The following is a 19,580-nucleotide window of genomic DNA, read 5'->3' as shown; positions in this document are numbered from 1 at the left end:
GATAGTGCCATTTGTCAGCATCCCTAAACACTGCCCCTAAAAGAAGAAGGGGAAAAAAAATCAAAATATCTTGCCTATCATCATTCATATGTCATAGACCAACAAGAAGAGCAGGCATCCTCTTTTTTTTTTTTTTTTTTGCTAAAGAAAAGGGGAAGGGGGGAGGAAGGGACAAGCCCACCCCCGCGTAGCAGCCTTGACTACTGGGCTCTCACCCCGCCAGGAGAATGTTCGATGCGGGTAGACCGAGTCGTGTGTTGGGCACCCCAACCTATTTTACTCATACTATCCCCATCCGTGGGCCGGCTCGGTTATCCGACCCGACCTTTCGTGTGAGTACGTCACACCTGGCATCACCCAGACTACCAGCCGACCAGTAGCGCTTCCAGACCCCGTGTCCAGGCGTGGGGCATCCGGTCTCCAAATTTAATCGATGCCCGCGCGTTTCGAACCTGAAACCACTTGGTTGGAAGCAAACACCCCGTTCCAACTGGGCAGGCATCCCTAAGTAGTTGTTTGTGCAGTAATTTGTTTTTCAATTTTGAATAATTGACCTGACTAGTATATAACTAGTGCAATGTGCGAGGTGCAATTTTTTCTTAATTTTCCAATTGTATTTAAATATAATACAAAATAGATAACAAAAATTGAATAAAATGTAACGGATATAACAACCTAATTATTTCTACAATAAATATTTTTGATGTTAATATTATAATATACCATCACTATACAAAATTCTAAATATATATATATATATACACACATTGATATAGTGAAATAATATATTATTATAAAATAATAAAATCATGATCTATAACACACACACACATATATATATATATATATATATATAAATAAGAAATGGAAAAAATATTGTATTTAAAGTCTATTTAAGTGTAGTATAAAAGAGTCAACAATGATTGTACTTTCACTTTTAATAAAATTATGATCATAAAAAATTAATAAAAATTAATAAACTGTTATTGTAATCTAATAGTGACATTTAACAAGTTGATAAGTTTTTTTATTAATGAAAGAGCTTTATTAATAATTTTGTTAATACGAAGAGTTTGCTTCATTTTATATACATATATAGATATATATTAGGTGGCGGTAGCTCCGGTGGTTACCAAGTTGCTATCGATGATATCCGAGCACCACCGCCAAGGGGAGGAGAATCATCTAAACAACTGTCGGTGTAGGGCCGGATCCACCAAACGACATCAAGTCGGGCTATCATCCTACGGTAAAGCGATGGACACCTCACGCGACCAAAATCACCCGTGCGACGTGGACGGCAGATCCTGGTGCTCGCATTACGAATTGTATGCGTGCTCTGTTTTGGCCCTGCCTTCTTCCTCCCCCTCTACTCGAGGAATAAACGTGGGCGCGGACCGACACCTCCAAGCGGCCAGCGAAAATATTCAAATTATTTTTTTATAAGAATAAAAAATAATAATGGGGGATATTGGAGGCGCATAAAATGTTGATGGGGTTCCATTTCTCGCCATTGACCTCTGGGACTTTGCTCCGCAGTCCTCTCTCTCCTCGCCCCTGAAACCCATCGAATTCCAGGCTTTCTCCGCGTTTCTTCGATCGGATCTCACAGCGGGTAGGGTTTTCTCCAGGCCGATCCTGATCCTATTCAATCCAGTCTTCTCCATCAACTTCGGATTCAGATCTTGATTGTTTTTTTTTTCCAGATCGGAGGGTAGAGGGGAGAAGGAGCGGCAGAGATGGCGCACAGAGTGGATCACGAGTACGATTACCTCTTCAAGATCGTCCTGATCGGTGATTCCGGCGTCGGCAAATCGAACATCCTCTCGAGATTCACCAGAAACGAGTTTTGCTTGGAATCCAAATCCACCATCGGCGTCGAATTCGCCACCAGGACTCTTCAGGTCAGCTGCTTCCGTTCTGGCCTTCTCCGTCCTGTGCCCTCGTTCGTTCTCCCAATCCTTCCGTTTTCATCTGCTCTGCTCCGTTTTAATCGGAGGAACAAGCATTACCACGAATTTGATTTCGAAATAGCTTTCACCACGAATAGTATATTCATATCTTGCTGCTTTGATCTCATAAATGTGGTATATAATGAAGGGGAAAACGAATTTAAGCCTTTAAATTGTCGTCAATTGACCTTGTAATCTGCTTTCAGAACCTAATACTATATTTTACTCTGAGTCATGGTTCGTTACTATATCAAGAATGTAAGGAGTGGCTGCAAAACATTAAAGATTGCGATCTACCTTAATCCGGCAATCCCACCACACTAGAACCTCAGTTAGCATTGTTTTCCGAGGGTCACAAAGCACTTCTTGGAGGGCCAGAAGCTCGATGTTTGATTAAAGTTTTGAAACAACTTAATTGCTCCTCTAAAAGCTAATGAGGTTTACTAGGAAAAGCCTCCAGTTTAGAGCCTTTGGGCAAAAGCTCTACATGAGATGCGTGGGGAAGTTGTTTTCCTTTAGATGAGAAACCTAGGTTTGAGTCCCAGTAACAAGATTTATAATAAATTAATTCAAAATAACCTATAAATTAACAATACTTTATAATAATAATTTTTAATTGTATAATATAATAATGTTATAAAATTACACTATATTTATAGTATTATAATAATATTATATTACTATCATCCTTATTATTATATTATAACAATCATATAATAATGTTATAAAATATCATTATATTTTATAATAAATATAAAAATCTATTTTTGATTATATTTTGTAGATTTAATATTAAAATAAATAATCATGAATAAGAATAATTTTATCGTAAACTTTGATAATACAAACAATTTGACAATTGGCGTCCTTTATCATCATCTCTTGATACTAGAAACATTTTTCCAATTTGGTTACCCAACTATAGCACTTCAGAAGTATAGCTATTAAACAGTTAATAACTTTTTATTAAAAGCTTTGTCGAACCACTGAGGTGGTAGCCTAGTGGGAGCGTGGTCTTACTTCCAACCAAGTGGTTCCGAGTTCGAAACGCACGGGCGTGGATTAAATTGTGGAGACCGAATGCTCCCTGCTCGGACACGGGGTCTGGAAGGGCATATTGCTCTGCTGGTAGCCTCGGTGGTGCTAGGTGTGACGTACTCACACGTGGTATTCGTGCCGGAGCCCAGAGGGGTAACCGAGCCGGGCCCACGGGTGGGGAGGGTATGAGGAAAACCGGCCGGGGTGCCCAATATACGGTCATTTTTGCCCGCATCGAACATTCTCCTGGTGGGGTGGGGGTCCAGTGGGGCTGCTACGCGGGGGTGGGTTTGTCTCTTCCTCCCCCCTTCCCCTTTTGTTTAGCAAAAAAAAAAAAAAAAAAAAAGCTTTGCCGATGAAAGTTCTATTGCCTAAAGCGATACGAACAAAAGCTCTACTACCTAGACCTATGCCAAATGGGGCTTAAGTTACTTTGCTGATGAAAGTTCTATTGCCTAAACCTTTACAAACAAAACTTCTACCACCTAGACCAATGCCAAATGGGGCTTAAGTTACTTACCCATTCCCAACCAACACCCTTCCCACCCTTTTTTGAAGAAACATATAGAGTTTTATTAAACTTCTGATAGAGGGAACTCACCCAGTGGGATTAATTTCAAGGAGAAACTAAAATGGATTTCATTTACCTCTTTGTTGATGCCATTTTGGATGGATTGAAGCAGATTTATGATTATTTGGACAAGAATAGGAGGTTAAGGTACATCACCATTCTAGTACTACTCTTACGCTAGCATGCTTAACTATTGAGCTTAAGATACATCAAGCTTAACTTTTCTTAGAAAATTAGAGATCAAACAACAGAAAATTAGAGATCAAATGCTACCTTATAATTACAGACTAAATGCTAGCGTCTACTTCCAACCCATTAGTGCTTAATCAAATAGTTCCATATACATATTTGTCCTTTAAATAATGCCTTAGAAAAGGGGGAAAAAGGCTTGTGAATGTTTATGAAAAACATGCAAACCGTAGAGACATTTTTTTCTTTTTCTTCTGGGCATGTATTGGTAGTTGATTGTTTGCATGACTGAAAAATCCTTGCCAGGGGGTAAGATGCTGTGAGGTAAAATTCGTAATACGTATAAACTGATGATCTGGTGTTCACAAACCAGCTAAATAGGCGACCAACTTCTGTGCCTGAATTGAAGATATAACTATGAAATTTTCATCCATGCTAGCAAATTTGAGTTAAATTTCTTAAATGATTGTAGAAGTAGTTTAGCTTGTGTAGCTTCTTTTATTATTTTTCCTTTATATTCATATTCTTTCTCTCACTTTTCTCTGCTTTTTATTTTATTTTTTTTATTATATTTTCTTTGTTTTTTAAGGTAAGCTCTAACATTCTAATTGCAATAGGTCCAAAGAATTTACCGTTATAAATTGTTTCTGACATTTATATAATGCAAAACTTGTTTCTATTAATAACAAATTGCCGATGTCATAACAATGATATTAAGTCTTTCATGGAAGTTGATTGCTCTATAGTTAGTTTACTTTGAGATCAATATTGAGAAGAGGAATACTGCTCAATGGAGAGAGTCCAGGCATACAAAGTAAGTGTGCAGAAATGAGAATAATGAGGTGGATGTGTGCTGAATCTATAGGGAGAGGAAGGGGCAGATAAGGATATGGGTAAGAGCTGGGTCAAGAGAGGACATATTGGTGGAGATTGAGAAGTATGGTTTTGTGACTTGAGTATGACCTGGTAAACAAAGGTTCTCATGAATTGTTCAAAGAAAAAGGATGTTAAGGCGAAGAAAAATCTATCACTTTTGTTTAATCTATCAGTTTTTTAAAGTTGACTTTCTTTTTGTGTGTACTGATGATTAATTAATTACTAGATTTGTATCGATTGCACTTCTGCTGCTTGATATTGTTTTAAAGTTGTCTCACGAACTTATTGGGTTTCTGTTTTGAGTGATCTTCAGTTGGTGTCTGTTGGGTTGTTTACCTATTGTTGCATGACATCAAGGTGAAAACCCAACCCTGTGATTGTTAGTATCATGTATTTATGTACTAGAATGACATTTGCAGTTACATTCTGTATTGCTATAGTTCACGGTGCAGCTGTTTGCTTGTCAATTTTGCAAATGCAAGGTGCTCCATCCAAGAAGCTATTATTCTCCTGGATGGAGATAGTACTAAATACAACCATGTGGAGACAGAAATGCATTTTAGATTGGTGAAACATTGAACATTAATTATTTGCTTAATCTCTATATTGGCCCTTGCTCATTATATGGCATACTCTCCTTATATAATGATGCATCAGTTCAGTACTAACCATCATTCAAAAAACCCTCTTTTTTTTGATGAATAACCATTGTTTTGATTGTCTCTTTTGTATCAAGGCTCCATTTGAGGCTTATTCTCCTTGTAGATGTTTATTTTTTTCCATTTGTTTTCCATTCAAGGAATGCCATTATGCACCTCTCTTTATATGGAATGCATATTGTCTTGTGTTATTGTGTTTTGCTGCCTTTGCACTATGGATTGTTGATATTGGGGATTGGCAATCTAAATACTAAATTGTCTTTACATATCTGTCGTAGTGGTTGACTAAGACTTGTGCTGCATCTCTTGTTTTGCTATTTCGATTCTGTTGTTAATGCTGTAAAATTTTGATTTTTATTTTTTTTAAGCAGATAGAGGGAAAGACAGTCAAAGCACAGATATGGGACACTGCTGGCCAGGAGAGGTACCGTGCCATCACCAGTGCATATTACAGAGGTGCAGTGGGAGCACTTCTAGTCTATGACATAACAAAGAGGCAGACTTTTGACAATGTCCAGAGGTGGCTTCGTGAACTCAGAGACCATGCAGACTCCAACATTGTCATTATGATGGCTGGTAACAAGTCTGACTTGAATCATCTAAGAGCAGTTTCAGAGGACGATGGCCAAATATTGGCTGAGAAGGAGGGGCTCTCCTTTCTTGAGACCTCAGCACTGGAAGCAATCAACATTGAGAAGGCATTCCAGACTATTTTGACAGAGATTTACCAAATAATAAGCAAGAAGGCACTTGCTGCTCAAGAGGCAGCAAGCACAGCTGGACCACCCATTCAAGGAACGACCATCAGTGTTGCTGATTCCTCTGGAAATGCAAAGAGAGCTTGCTGTTCCACTTAGGTGATTACCTTTCAGAAAGGAGCACTACAGACTTACAGAGATCTCAAACTATGTGTAGATTACTTCTCCAATTTTTTGTGTGCGATTCTAGGAGACTCTGAAGGTCGATTTCCTTTTTCAAATGAAAATTTTCAATCAAAAGATAGATGTGTTTGGTATAGGATGAGTCCTTTTGTGCTTTGCTTTTCAAGGCACTGAAGCTTGGTAGGGTAGACGATGCACGTAAAGAATTCGGTGCCCACTTTGTACTTTTGATTTGATTCTAACTAAAATGAAACCCCTTTTTGCATCTTCGGATGTGAATTTGTTGCTGATTAAGCTCTTTTCTTTTGGTTGGTCATTTACCATAGCAATTATTTTGTTTGAACCTTCGCGAAGTTTACCGAATGTGTTTGTGAAGAGGAATGCTAAATCATTAATTACACAATCATCATCTTGTTCTCTTTGATATACTAAAAAGTCAAAATGCACGTGTAACATGCTGCTCATTTGATTTGAAAACCAAAGTTTGCGTGTGGTAGTAGAACATAGAACAAGGTGATTAGAATATGGATCAGATCCAGCATTCAAGTAATTTGATGCAATTGATCTACTGATGATCATGGAGAAATATACTCCTTGGATGTTTATGTTTACATGTAATATGCTGTTACTATTTTTCAATACAAGTGTGGCTTTTCACCCGGAATTTCTCCAAATTACAAATTTTTTTAATAAGGACTCATTTGATTCGGGGGAAAAAGAGGGGAGAAAATAGGGTCAACAGAAAAATGGAGAGATATCTTATGTTTGGTTGGAGTTTTCAAAGAAGAGAAATAAAAAAATATTTTTCAGTAAAAATAAGATTGGCATATTTCATGGAAAGAAAAAGCTATGTAGGATATGAGAAAGTCCAATTCCTACTAACTGAAAATTAGGATCTTTTTTTCCAAAAATATCCTCGAGCTTTTAGATAGAATAAGATTAGGTCCTTTTTCTTATTAAGAGAATAACAGATATTTTATACATTTTTTAAAAAAAGTAGGTACTATAAGCCACTATAAAAATGTGTCATTTTTTCGTGATCAACCAAATAGTTTCTTCTTATCTGATGTGGTACTTTTTCTTCTGATATGTTATGCGGCTAGAATTGAACAAAGCTCAATAGTCTACTTTAGTGGGTGTGATTGTGAATCATGATCGAAGAAGAGTCACGCTGAAGTGGACAGCAAACTTGAAGTTGAGAAGACCAGCGTAAGGGCCAAAATCCAGCTCTTGGAGTGATGCCTTGATTTCTCATCAACACTCGGGACGTGAAAGCATATTAGAATTGAAGAGGGTTCTTTTTATAGTTCTGTTAGACAATGAAGGAAAATGTTTAGATATTTCTATAAAATTTAGCCAAAAAATTTATAGTATTTCTGCATTGGGCCACCTATTTGTAAGAGCTTGTAATAGGTTGGGCTTGGGCCGGCCTGGTCTGCTCTGGGAGCGGTCTAGACCGGCCATTTGGGCCGACCAACATGCGTCGGCATGTGCAACGAGGAGAGGACTCTCGGTAGGAGTTGTCTTGCTCCCTAAGTTTGTCACGGAAGAGAATTCTTAGGGCTTGTCGGACTCCAGTGAAAGTTCTAGGACTCGGTCTATAAAAGGCACCTCCCCTCTCCTCTCAAATCTCTTGCTTATGGATCCCAAACAATCCTCACCAGATTTCTTTTATTTTCCAAGTTCTATTTCTGAATCTCTTCTCCGATTATCACCAAGAAAGGCCACTAGAACCTCATTGCCCTAATCCTTCTTCTCTTTCTTTCCCTAGTTTTAGAGTTGCTGGCACATTGATTTGAGCCGGCAAATTGCTGAAATTTGATTCGAAACAGAGGTGCCCTATTTTAGCTTCTTCTCCTGAGTTTTGCCGCCGCCAGCCACCGAATAGGCTGGGTTGTGCTGACCCTAGAGATCCCTATGATCATGTGGTTATCGGTTAGGGAGATAACCATGGTTCAAGCTGAGTTGATCGGTTCTTTGATGATGCTCTTTCTCTTTTCTTATCTTCTTCGCATCGGCCGAGCATCGTCGCCAGTGGTACTGCGGATGAAAGTAGCTATCATTAGAGCTCGACCACCTTGGGCCGCCACCCCCCGATCCAAGAAGAAGAGGGTGAGATTGGGCTCTCTCCTATTTGGAAAAGAAGAGAGCCCTCTCTCTTCTTTCTCTCACCTCTCTCTCTTAGTTTTCTCTTTCTCTATTTCTCTCTCTTCGTATGGTTCTATGGACCCACCAGACGGGTCCTAAATGTTCTCATTGTAGACCTGGGTTGAGCATTGTAAACTGGTGTCGCTGCGACCATCCATTGCGTTTGTCTTACCCCGATTATTACTAACCACCGTTGGATTCTATCATCATAAATTTTTATAGTGTTACCTGTACCATAGTCTGATTCTTGTTTTATGATTTGAATAACTTTATTGGCCAAAGTGGACCAACTCGGATCGTCGGACACTACTACCTAATAATCTAGGTCGGACGCTGCTACCCACTCGATCCCGTCATTCCTACACCCCAACTACTGTCATCTACTGTTGGACCCATAACTGTTAATTTCTAATCTATGACCTTCTTCTTGATTGGATATATAGTTTTTGATTAGATGGATTGAGTTACACTATATTAACTAATTCAACCCAATGGGGCGTTGTCATCTAGCAGATATCGTATATCTTCTTATACGAACCTATTTTCATGATCAACCCTAGTTTTGTATAGGGCTACAATCATCTGGACAGAAAGAAGCCCAACAAGATCTTGTACTTTAGTTTCTCTCTCTTTCTTTTTTTCTTAGTATTTTCTCCCTCTAGCTTGATCCGAAAATTTTTTGGTTAAAGGGACTTAGAGGATAGTCCCAGATTACTACATAATGGTGGACCTTTTAGTAGATCAGTAGAGGGTTCTGGATTGTCGGATATTTTAGATAATTTTTTATGTTGATTTGGTTCTGTAGGAGAACAATCTTCTAGATAAGAGGATGCTGAGCAGGGTTTTGTACACTCCAATTCGTAGATCGTGATGTAGGTAGGTGATTAGTCTGTCTGGATTGTCTGCTAAGAGGTAAGAATCCTTGTACACCGACCTGCATGATATAGATATTTTTGTAGCTATATATGTTTGATATGCTAATGATCTAGATAAGTAAGAAGCAAGAATGATTTTATGATGGTTTTGGTATTAAATCATATTTTGATCATGTATGCTTGTGATTGATAGTATGATAGATGCATATATGAGTATAACTTACACTTGCATAATCGAACTAATGGATGTGGTGCTCTGGACTAACCATATTATATTAATTGCCCCATCACAGGCGAAAAAACATGATCGTGGTTAGTTTAAAGCTGAAAATTAAAAAAAATTAATGTGTGGATGTGAACTGGATCGAATGAACAAAGATTTTAAAAATGTAAAACTATAGCAGGCCCCATCATAGGTTGGAAATATGAAATTATAGTAGGCCACATCACAGGTTGGAAATTTGAAACTATAACAGGCTTTGTCACAGGCTAGAAATGTGAAACTATAGCAAGTCCCATCGTAGGCTGGAAATGTGAAATTATAGCAGGCCAGTCACAAACTAGAAATGTGATACCATAGTAGGCCTCGTCACAAGCTGGAAATGTGATACTATAGCATACTTCATCACAAGTGGGAAATGTGACCAGAATTTGGTCTAAAGTCAAATAGATAATTAATCCGGATCAAGTTAAAAAGGAATGAAATGAAAAGCATTAAAAATATTATTAAAGATTTATGAGATATCATATGATATATCACTCTTAAGTGGCTAAATTTTTATTGATATTTGATGTACATATTTATACTGATTATTCAAGCATTTTTGATAGTCACTTTATGATTTTATGATGTGTGCAATAATTTCTTGTGGTTTTCAAACTTATACTATTATTGTGTTGGTATGAATGTATGGAGATTTTTACTGGGCTGTAAAGCTTACTACCCTTTTCTCTTTTTTTTTTCAGAGATACAGATTGAATAGTATATGATTATAGTTGAGATCGCATATGAAGGAGATGATTAGATAGAACTTCACTGATGTTAGTTGGATGATCAAATTTTGTAATTGGACTAACTCTGTTATTTGGTATGAATTAAGGTCATTATTATACAATAATATTAAGATTGTAATAAATTTTTAGGTATAGTACAGTTTTTAGGAATTTGTCCTAAGCTGTGTGCGGCCGTGCCGCGTGCCTGGATCAGAGTTCGTACAGTCTATACTCTATATGAACTAAATACCATCCAGCTCATATCCTATGGAAAGAAGAACACGATGTTTCCGAGATTTGGACTAGATTTGGAAGGAATTCGAAAAAATACAAGATGGATGGGCCACCGGGACTAATTTTTATAGAATTGTCAGTCTAAATTTATAGAAATTTTTAATCCTGCTGCACGATTACTGCCGGCTGTCATCCAACAGGGCTGTGCATGGCAGCACTCTGGAAGGTGGTCCAAGGTGGCCCCTAGAGGGCCCACCTCTCGCACGTCAAGATGCTCTTGCACGTCCATCCCATCACTTTTCTCACAAAAAGAGCTCGCCACAAGCTGCTGCCCTCGGCCCAACCGTCCAAGCCAAATCTAGGAGATGATACGGCGCCCTCTCCCATCTTCTTCTTCCCCTGTCGTGGTACTTGCTTCCTCCCTTTCTGTCGTACGTTGATGGGTTTGGAGGCATTCCCTGTGTGCGCGCACCTCCAGATACGGCGGTTGGACTGGATACATTTCACCACCCCATCTCCCGGTCTGGACCTCTACCTCCAACCCAAGAGGCCCCGGCGATTGGAGCTGACGGGCTTCAAAGTCGTAGGTGATCATTTTGGCCGCTGCCACTACACGAGGTCAAAGTTGTCGTTACCTTCCTATCTTGCCCCCTTTGCTTCCAATTCCCACTTTTTTTTTTTGACAAAGGATAATAATGGCCTGTTTTTTCACACCCTACTACATAGCTCCGACATGCCGTGTGGCTAGTAGATTATGAGAAATTGACCTTGACCAACATGATATTGCAAAATTGGCCTAGGTTCAATGATGCTGCCAAAACATGCACCACCTAGCCATGAATTAACATCCATTAATTATTAATTCTAGTGCACACCCTAATGCTGCTATTCAATCCAAAGTTCTTGCTTGAATGACTTCTCCTGTAAAGACGGGACCGCCGTATAAAGGGTCCACGATAGATTGTGGCTCACATTAAGCAAAAAAAAAGCAGACTAGCTAGCTAAAGGTGGGGAGGATTAGGCCACAGCGGTATAGCTTTCTAGGAGAGCAGTTGAGCTAGCAGATGGCTTTTTGAAATAACGACCGGTAAACTGACCCTAAGCAGTGGATTCCCCACTTGCACTTTGTTGCTACTCTCATTTATATATATATATATATACACGCACGGGTCTGTCATTTTGTTGATGGTTTTGTGTGTGTACGCGCGCGCGCTAGCTGTGTCTGGTCAGAAGTTGAAGAATGATTTCCTCCATTTGTTTATTTATGTCCGTGTTTGTGTGGAAGGCAATGGTTTCTCGTAATGGCGCCTTGTGGCATTTATTTACTCCAAGTCAAAGAGGACTGAGTTTGGTAATTTGCTTTGCCCACTAAAAGGAGATAAGAAGCCGTTCCCTGTACGTTCACATGGAGCTCGGATGTGACGGTTTTTTGGTGGGCCAGGTTTGGTTGAAGTCTGCAATGTTACATCCATGCCCATCCTTGTGGTAATTCATGGCTATCATTTGAATCCACTTCAGCATCTAAATGCACGAAAAACTCATTGCTTCCATGAGCCAGCCCTTCGACCAGTCTACTAGAATTCAAAGAGGAAAAGCATGATATGGTCATGTTGCAACTTGCATATCATCATTGATTATTGCACTACATCATCGCCACTCTGGCCTTGGTGCAGTCAAATAGTTAATAACAAAGTGGGATCGCTTTTTGTTCTCTTTACCTAAAACCATTTATGTCTTAACATTTTGATGGTCTGAAGAGATTTTAATTCGATTGTTGAAAAATAAAGAAAAAATAAAGAGAATTGTATTTCTGCATGTCTATTACAATATACAGGAGCAACCTTTATATAGACTAGGAGACTGACGAAGTTTGGTAAGGCCGACTAAATTTGGCACAATTAATCACAAACCAATCAAAGTAAAGTTTGATAAGGCCGACTAAGTTTGGCATAATCAATCAATCAATGGATCTAATTAATCATATAATTTTAACACTGATAAAATTGTATCTGAAGAACCACATGATCTAGAATTGAAGCGATGGAAGCTAAATTCATCTTCTGAAAAAAAATTTGACGTCAACAAGGTTGATTTCAAGCTTGTTTCAGGCGAGCAGGAAGCAATCGATCAATTTGGCTACCTAGACCCGGTGCCGACCACAGGGGTCGAAGATTGCATGTATGCTTCACCCATCTCATTAATGATAAAGCTGCATCTGTTCGTGTCACTCAAAACATGCAGATTCCTATAAAATGTAAGAATATATATAAGAACATGTCCGTTGAGGTGAATCCTCCTTTTTTCTGAGCTCGAAATACACGTGAACTGCATTGGCACTAACCCGGAGCTGCTTTCCATTGCGTGGAAAAGCAATGCTGAGAGCCTGAGAGCAAATTAATCACTTGAGTGATACCACGGCACCAGCCTGATGCTAACGTCACCAACGGCGACCCAACTTTTCCAGAGATAGGAACTCGATTCTCTCATTCTTTCCGACCGAATGAATTGGACTGAGAACTATGACGCGCTGTCACTCCTCCCGCCACAGGACCGTGAAGAGCCACGTACAAGGATGCAGAGAATTGCGTGGGTTCGGTGCCTGGGACCAAGCAGGGGATATTGGATATGTATATTGGAGAAAGGTTTATCGAGTACTCGGAAGGATTAGCAAGCGGAAGTTAATTGTTTTCCATTCTTCCGGTAAAACCAAGTGATTTACTTTAAGCAAGTGCTTGAGAGCCACTTTGTCAACAAAGAGGCGCACTAAACGCCATCACATCACTTAGATCAATTGCGGGTGGAGTGCTTACGGTTACCGACAAGTGCCCGCATGTATATCTTATTTGTGCTAGCTGTATATATGTTTGAGCATATTATCCACATGCATGAGAAGTAATAGCAAGCACCGACGAATTAATGATATATATCGATCGTGTCAAGTAAAGTGGTGCAATCTAATCCACTTGACATCCAACTTATGTCTCCCACCAGAGTTGTCGGCATTAATCATTGCTTGTCATGCAATTTGCGAGACTGATCTCATTCCGCAATAACTCTCCAATCCTAATGGCCGTGAACCTGCATCTGGACACAGCTGCTGTTTCCGACTCTCAAAATGAAATTGCTTCCCTGTTTTTCTGATGAAACGATTAGGCCAAGAAGCTAGCCTAATCACTTCCATTCCATAGGTGAAATTGTTAACTAATATTATGTGCCAACTTGGTTGGAGATATTAATCATCCATTTGTATGCACCAAATAATTTAAAAAATGAGAAAAGGACGCAAACCGCTCAGAAAGATGGTGCAGATCTGGCAAATCATGGAGATGTTTTAGGGAGTCAGCTTAAGCATGCATACTGAATTTTTATTTTTGACAGAAGTAGAATTGCGGATAACAAGTAGGTTACTAGATTGTGCACGCTTCCAGGTGAAGGTTGAATGCTCCTGCCTTGAACCACAAAATACCGTCTTAACATTATGATCTTGCATCCGATACATGCTGATTAAAGAGGGGAGGATGTAGTTCACATAGTTTTGGCAGTTTTTACCTATATGAATAATGAAGCTGTGGGTTTAGGTTTTTTTTCGGATAATAAATTTGTTGAATTATTACACACAACAATGGCATCTACAAGATAGAGATTAATTGTACAACTTTTTTTATCCATCTTTCTTTCCTTGTAAGAGCTAGGGAGCAATATGGTTTCAATTAGTAACAATGGTGTGGTTTGTCAAACAAAAATGTGAAGTGGCTTTGTGGAAACCATTGATGCAAGGTTTTCATCTTGGTCGATTTTTATTAGAGTTGGACATTCACCAATATAATGTAATTAATATCTCAGCCTTCACTGGTCGGCGAATATTTTCTTTAAAAATACTATATAGACCAATATAAAGTAATATGTCCTATGACACCATATAATATGATAGGATTTATTACTTTATCATTTCCTGATTAAAATTTTTACCAATTTAAATCAATTTATGATATTTATTTATATAATATTTAAAATGGTAACATGTCCATATTACCAGCAAATTAAGATCTTGTAATATCTTGATTTTTTTTCTTCTAATTTTCAATTAGATAGAGATGAATCAGGATCTTGGATCATCTTGATAAGACCTTGAAATTAATATCTCGATTTTTATTTTTTATTTTCAAATTTAGGCTAAGATATATCAATGTCTTGAAACATCTCGCACCATCGATCAAGATGGCTGAGGTATCAATTTCAAAAATCTTGCTCATATATATGTTGACGGAAATTATTGTCATAATTAACTATCAATCCTTTAATTGATGGCCATTTTGTATTGAATTTCTATTGATTCTAAATTTTAGTTACCTTCTTTTATTTCAATCGAGTACCGTTTAATATCTAATCTCTAAGGCTTTGCAATTATCTTCCAGGGCGAATCATATCCACACGTCACAACACATAGGAAATACCTTTATATTTTATGTGGCTATAGCCTATGGGCTAGCTTTAGCGGAAGATAGCTGAACGATCGATATGCATGCCTTTTGAAAGTGGTCCAACGAGACCTGCCTCTTTCCATTCAGTCTTCCTACTCGAGGATTCGATTCCTTTGCCCGCCAGCGACAGCTGAAGTGCTGGTAGGAGAGAATTTGTTATCGTCCAATATCCGAAACACCAGCAAAGGCCATAATTGCAGAAAAAATTAGGGCGTCCCAATTCGATGGGATGCTATATAAAGAGCCATGGAGCTCCCCTTGCTCTCAGCCAGCTTAGCGCACCTAATCAGTCTTCCCTCGCATCTTCAACTCCCCATCTCCAGTTCCTCTTCTCTTCTATGAGAACAGAACTAGCTGCAACCCCCATCTCACTCATGGAACCGGGGATGTTCGACGAGAAGGGGAGAGGGGAGGCACAAGTTGAGGAAAAACGGGTCTATGATTCATCCGTTGATCACAAGGGAAGGGTTCCTCTCAGGGCCTCAACTGGAGCCTGGAAAGCAGCCCTCTTCATCATAGGTAATATATATTTATGGCCCGTGAGCACCTGAGAGAAGCTGAGTTGTGTATTAATTAGTTTCTCATGAAAGAGTTCATTCGTTACATTATACATCGATCGATCGCGTATACATATGCTTTCCTTGCATGGTGCAGCAATAGAGTTCAGTGAGAGGCTGAGCTATTTCGGTCTGGCCACCAACCTCATCATATACCTGACCAAGGTGCTCCATCAGGAGGTGAAGACGGCGGCCAAGAACGTCAACTACTGGTCCGGGGTCACCACCGTGATGCCGCTCATCGGAGGGTTCATCGCCGACGCCTACCTGGGGAGGTTCTCCACCGTCCTCTGTTCCTCCCTCATTTATCTCGGGGTGAGCGTGATGAGCATAACACCACCATGATGCTTTCTCTTTCTTGTTCCTTGATTAGTCCGTCACTTTCTTAATTTGTTTTGAAGGAGCTTCTTAAGATTTCCGGGCTAGGGAAAAAAATCGTCAAAAATACAAAACCACACACACACGCACACGCACACGCACAAAAAAAAATTCTTAAGGGGAAGAAAGACATCGAGAAAAGAGAATTTTAATAGCGACCTCGCTCAGCAGGGCGCACCACTCGCCAGAGACGTTTCTTTCCTATTCCGGCCGCGGTGAATAACCGAACAAGTTATCCGAGATAATTCCAACGTCGGCGAATAAAGATGTGGGCCAAGGCCAATTTCGAGTCAGGCCAGGCCCGCACAAGTTTTACCTGATGGTGCACAACAACATGGGCAGCATCATGTCTGTCTGAGTCGATCACATCGTGCACCAACCCACTTCTACGCCCTTCCCATATTCCTGCCGTCGTGGCAGCTTGCATCGCCTTGCATGCATTCCAAGTTGCAAAGCTTACGACCACCGAGTCACATGACGCGCTGAACCACCAAAAAGATGGTTGTCGCTTTTCCCCTGCTGCCAATATTCTTCACACGGCCTTCGCGAACACGACGTTGGTCTATATTCTGTCGTTGGATATTTTCTCCTCACGTTCAACTGTTAAAAAAAAAAGAAAAAGAAAATTCACTGTCAAAAATTAAAAAAAATCAAGTTCACTTCTCCAGAGCTACTGCACTCGATACCAAATAAGCACGCTTGACTCAGCTGACTTTCTTCGCTTCGGCTGAAGCACTCTGATGGGTATCTGGTGCCGTTGCTATGCTACGTTCCTCCTGACTTTTTGCTGTCATGTTACTTTCCTCCTATGGAAGAACATACTTTTCGCTTCGACTGTCCGTCTCAATTGCAGCACAGCTAGTTTCAACCTAGGCACGATCCACCACCGAGGTGCAAAAGCCGATTTGGAATGCCGGACTTAAAACAAAGTCATATTACATATGATTGATTTTACGTTGATCATGAAATCTCGAAGAGTTTGTAACATAAAACAGCTAGCATCGAGTCTATATAATTCATTGGATCTTTCTTGTCGCAGGGTCTCATCCTCTTGACCATGTGTCAACTGGTCCCGGGCCTGAAGCCCTACCACAGATCATTACGACTCCATGAGATTATCTTCTTCGTGGCCATTTATTTGATCTCTATTGGCACTGGGGGTCACAAACCCGCACTCGAGAGCTTCGGAGCGGACCAATTCGACGACGACCATGAGGAGGAGAGGAAGAAGAAGATGTCATACTTTAACTGGTGGAACTTTGGGCTGTGCTGTGGGCTGTTGCTAGGGGTCACCGTGATTGTATACATCGAGGACAAGGTGAGCTGGGGTGTGGCTGATATTATCCTCACCTCGGTTATGGGAATCAGCCTGGTGATATTCTTGTTGGGGAGGCCATTCTACCGATACCGGGTGCCGACGGGTAGCCCCCTGACGCCCATGCTGCAAGTTCTCGTGGCAGCCATGGCCAAAAGACACCTCCCTCACCCTTCTCATGCCGGACAGTTGTACGAGGTTCCAAAGTCGCAGAAGAGTGACAAGAGACTGCTTTTCCACACCAACCAACTCAGGTATAATAAAACTATGCAGCTCCTTTCAACCTCACTCCTCTCGATTAGTTGATTCATTACTCTTCCATAAAACCCTAGCTGTCTGCGGGCTTGTCACTCGAGCACTATATAGCGTTTGGGCCCGATAACACTGTCGCTAGGCCTGGTGTTTCCCCTGAGCTACCTTTAGATCAAATCATATCACCGCAGCGCCAAGATGGCCTTGACAAGCGGGATATGTTACCAGTTCCTGTACCTGGACCCGATTTAGATTGCATTCTGAGTGAGCCCGTGGTTAGAGCGGGCCACATGTGGGCCTAGTAACGCTTTAGTCATCACGTGCACTCGGCCCAATTTGCTTCGCTCTTCGAACGCCAAAATTCGCGACACTTTAATCCACTTGGCCTTTTATGTTCTCGGATCAATTCCTCCTGATTCCATGAATGAATTCTCAGGTTTCTTGACAAAGCCGCCATTATCGAGCATAGAGACGATGAGGCCGCCTTCGCAGCTGAGAAACTAAACCCATGGCGGCTAGCCACGGTGACTCAAGTGGAGGAGACCAAATTAATCCTCGCCATGGTTCCCATATGGTCAGCCTCCCTGCCATTCGGCATCTGCGTGGCACAAACCTCCACTTTCTTCATCAAGCAAGCTAGCATCATGGACCGAAAACTAGCCGGTGGCTTCGACGTCCCTCCAGCCTCTGTCTTCTCCCTTGCTGCCATCAGCATGATCATCTCTGTAAGCTTTTATGACAAGATTCTGGTACCCTTCTTAAGACGAGCCACTGGGAACGAGAGGGGCATGAGCATCCTCAGAAGGATCGGAATAGGCATGGTGTTCTGCATCGTCGCCATGGCTGCCGCAGCCATTGTAGAAAGGAAGAGGCTGAGGGTGGCCGAGGCAGAGCAAACAAGCGTGGTCTCCATGAGCGTACTTTGGCTGGTTCCTCAATTCATGATCATGGGCTTCGGCGATGGGTTCACCATTGTGGGCCTGCAAGAGTATTTCTACGATCAAGTGCCTGATTGCATGCGGAGCCTGGGACTGGCCTTCTACTTGAGCGTGATAGGCACAGGCAGCTTTTTGAGTAGCCTCTTGATCACTGTTGCTGACCATTTGACTGGGAAGGGAGGGAGGGCTGGCTGGTTCGCCAAGGACCTGAACGAGAGTCGCTTGGACCTCTTCTACTGGTTGCTAGCTGCTATAGCTGCAGTAGGCCTCTGTGGGTACGTGTACCTAGCCAGTAGGTACTCCTACAAAAATGTGCAGAGAAAGGTGGGAATTGCCAATTTCCCTCAACAAGATGACATAGAATCTAGCAAATCTTGATATGTCTACATCAAACACCTCTGTATGGATTGTTTCCAGTAGTATGTTTATGTTTGAAGAATGGCATTAGCTATGCTTTTGTTGTATCATCAAGAAGAATAAAATGTGTCATCACTTTGCAAATCTAACGAGTCAGTTTGTATCGACACCACATAAATTTTGAGCCATAAGGTTTTACTAGGTGCGATCATATCAGTACTAATGCACCGGATCCTATTAGAACTCCGCAGATAAATATGCTTGGACGAGAGTAGTACTAGAATGAGTAAGCTGTAAGGTTTAACTGGTGCTTAGAGTATCTGGGTCTTTCGTTCACACCCGTATCCACAGTGAAACTAATCTCGCTCCCAATAACGTAGTGCCACCCGAAAGCAGCACTCATCTTGTGTTGCTCTTGGAAGTGCTTTTTACAAAACTCCACATGGGAATCATATTTGTTAATAAAATGGGCCACAAAATAGCACATAGATAACTCATAGTGCTGATTTGGTCATTGCTTGGCCGACCATATATACAAGGCTGGTCCTCCATCTTAAGAGTCGGGGCCAGATAAAGCCCCTATGGTTTTTGCCCCAACTAATCCATCTCTGAGCCATAAAGGTGGTTCCAGAAAGAAGAGTCCGATATTGAGGACCTTTATTAGAGGACAACACTTGATTGCTAGCCAGCTAAAAAAGACTCTGCTGATCTATCGTCCCATTATTCTAATGCACGCGAAGGCAGTGCATGTGCAAACCGTAGATAACTATCCTGACGGCCGCTTCCTAGCGTCGCCAAACCTCCGGTGCCTTTCTTTTTTTTTTTGCTAGACTCGGTGCCTTTCTTGGTGTGTCACCAACTTCAACTATATATCAACACATCATTG

General features: G+C 40.7%; 2 protein-coding genes across 2 annotated transcripts; both read left to right on the top strand.

Annotated features, from left to right (window-relative positions):
* The first annotated feature begins 1,378 nt into the window (after window positions 1-1,378).
* LOC103722651 (ras-related protein Rab11C) lies at window positions 1,379-6,460 on the top strand. Its single transcript, XM_008813285.4, has 3 exons — window positions 1,379-1,615; window positions 1,707-1,904; window positions 5,657-6,460. The coding sequence occupies exons 2-3, from the start codon at window positions 1,740-1,742 to the stop codon at window positions 6,140-6,142; spliced, it is 651 nt and encodes a 216-aa protein (XP_008811507.1). The 5' UTR covers window positions 1,379-1,615; window positions 1,707-1,739; the 3' UTR covers window positions 6,143-6,460.
* Window positions 6,461-14,982: 8,522 nt separating this feature from the next.
* LOC103722652 (protein NRT1/ PTR FAMILY 5.6-like) lies at window positions 14,983-18,843 on the top strand. The gene is made up of 4 exons (XM_008813286.4): window positions 14,983-15,416; window positions 15,552-15,769; window positions 16,872-17,401; window positions 17,836-18,843. Exons 1-4 carry the CDS (start codon window positions 15,122-15,124, stop codon window positions 18,713-18,715), a joined length of 1,923 nt encoding a protein of 640 aa, XP_008811508.2. The 5' UTR covers window positions 14,983-15,121; the 3' UTR covers window positions 18,716-18,843.
* The last annotated feature ends 737 nt before the right edge of the window (window positions 18,844-19,580 follow it).

Source organism: Phoenix dactylifera, chromosome 3 (genome assembly GCF_009389715.1).
Source record: "Phoenix dactylifera cultivar Barhee BC4 chromosome 3, palm_55x_up_171113_PBpolish2nd_filt_p, whole genome shotgun sequence".
Classification (NCBI taxonomy): domain Eukaryota; kingdom Viridiplantae; phylum Streptophyta; class Magnoliopsida; order Arecales; family Arecaceae; genus Phoenix; species Phoenix dactylifera.
This window is presented reverse-complemented; position numbering and strand designations above follow the sequence as displayed.

Coding starts and splice junctions, on each gene's coding strand:
- LOC103722651 (XM_008813285.4), top strand. CDS start 1,740: ATGGCGCACAGAGTGGATCACGAGTACGATTACCTCTTCAAGATCGTC. Junction 1,905..5,656: donor TCGCCACCAGGACTCTTCAG/GTCAGCTGCTTC, acceptor TTTTTTAAGCAG/ATAGAGGGAAAGACAGTCAA.
- LOC103722652 (XM_008813286.4), top strand. CDS start 15,122: ATGGGATGCTATATAAAGAGCCATGGAGCTCCCCTTGCTCTCAGCCAG. Junction 15,417..15,551: donor AGCAGCCCTCTTCATCATAG/GTAATATATATT, acceptor TGCATGGTGCAG/CAATAGAGTTCAGTGAGAGG. Junction 15,770..16,871: donor CCTCCCTCATTTATCTCGGG/GTGAGCGTGATG, acceptor TTCTTGTCGCAG/GGTCTCATCCTCTTGACCAT.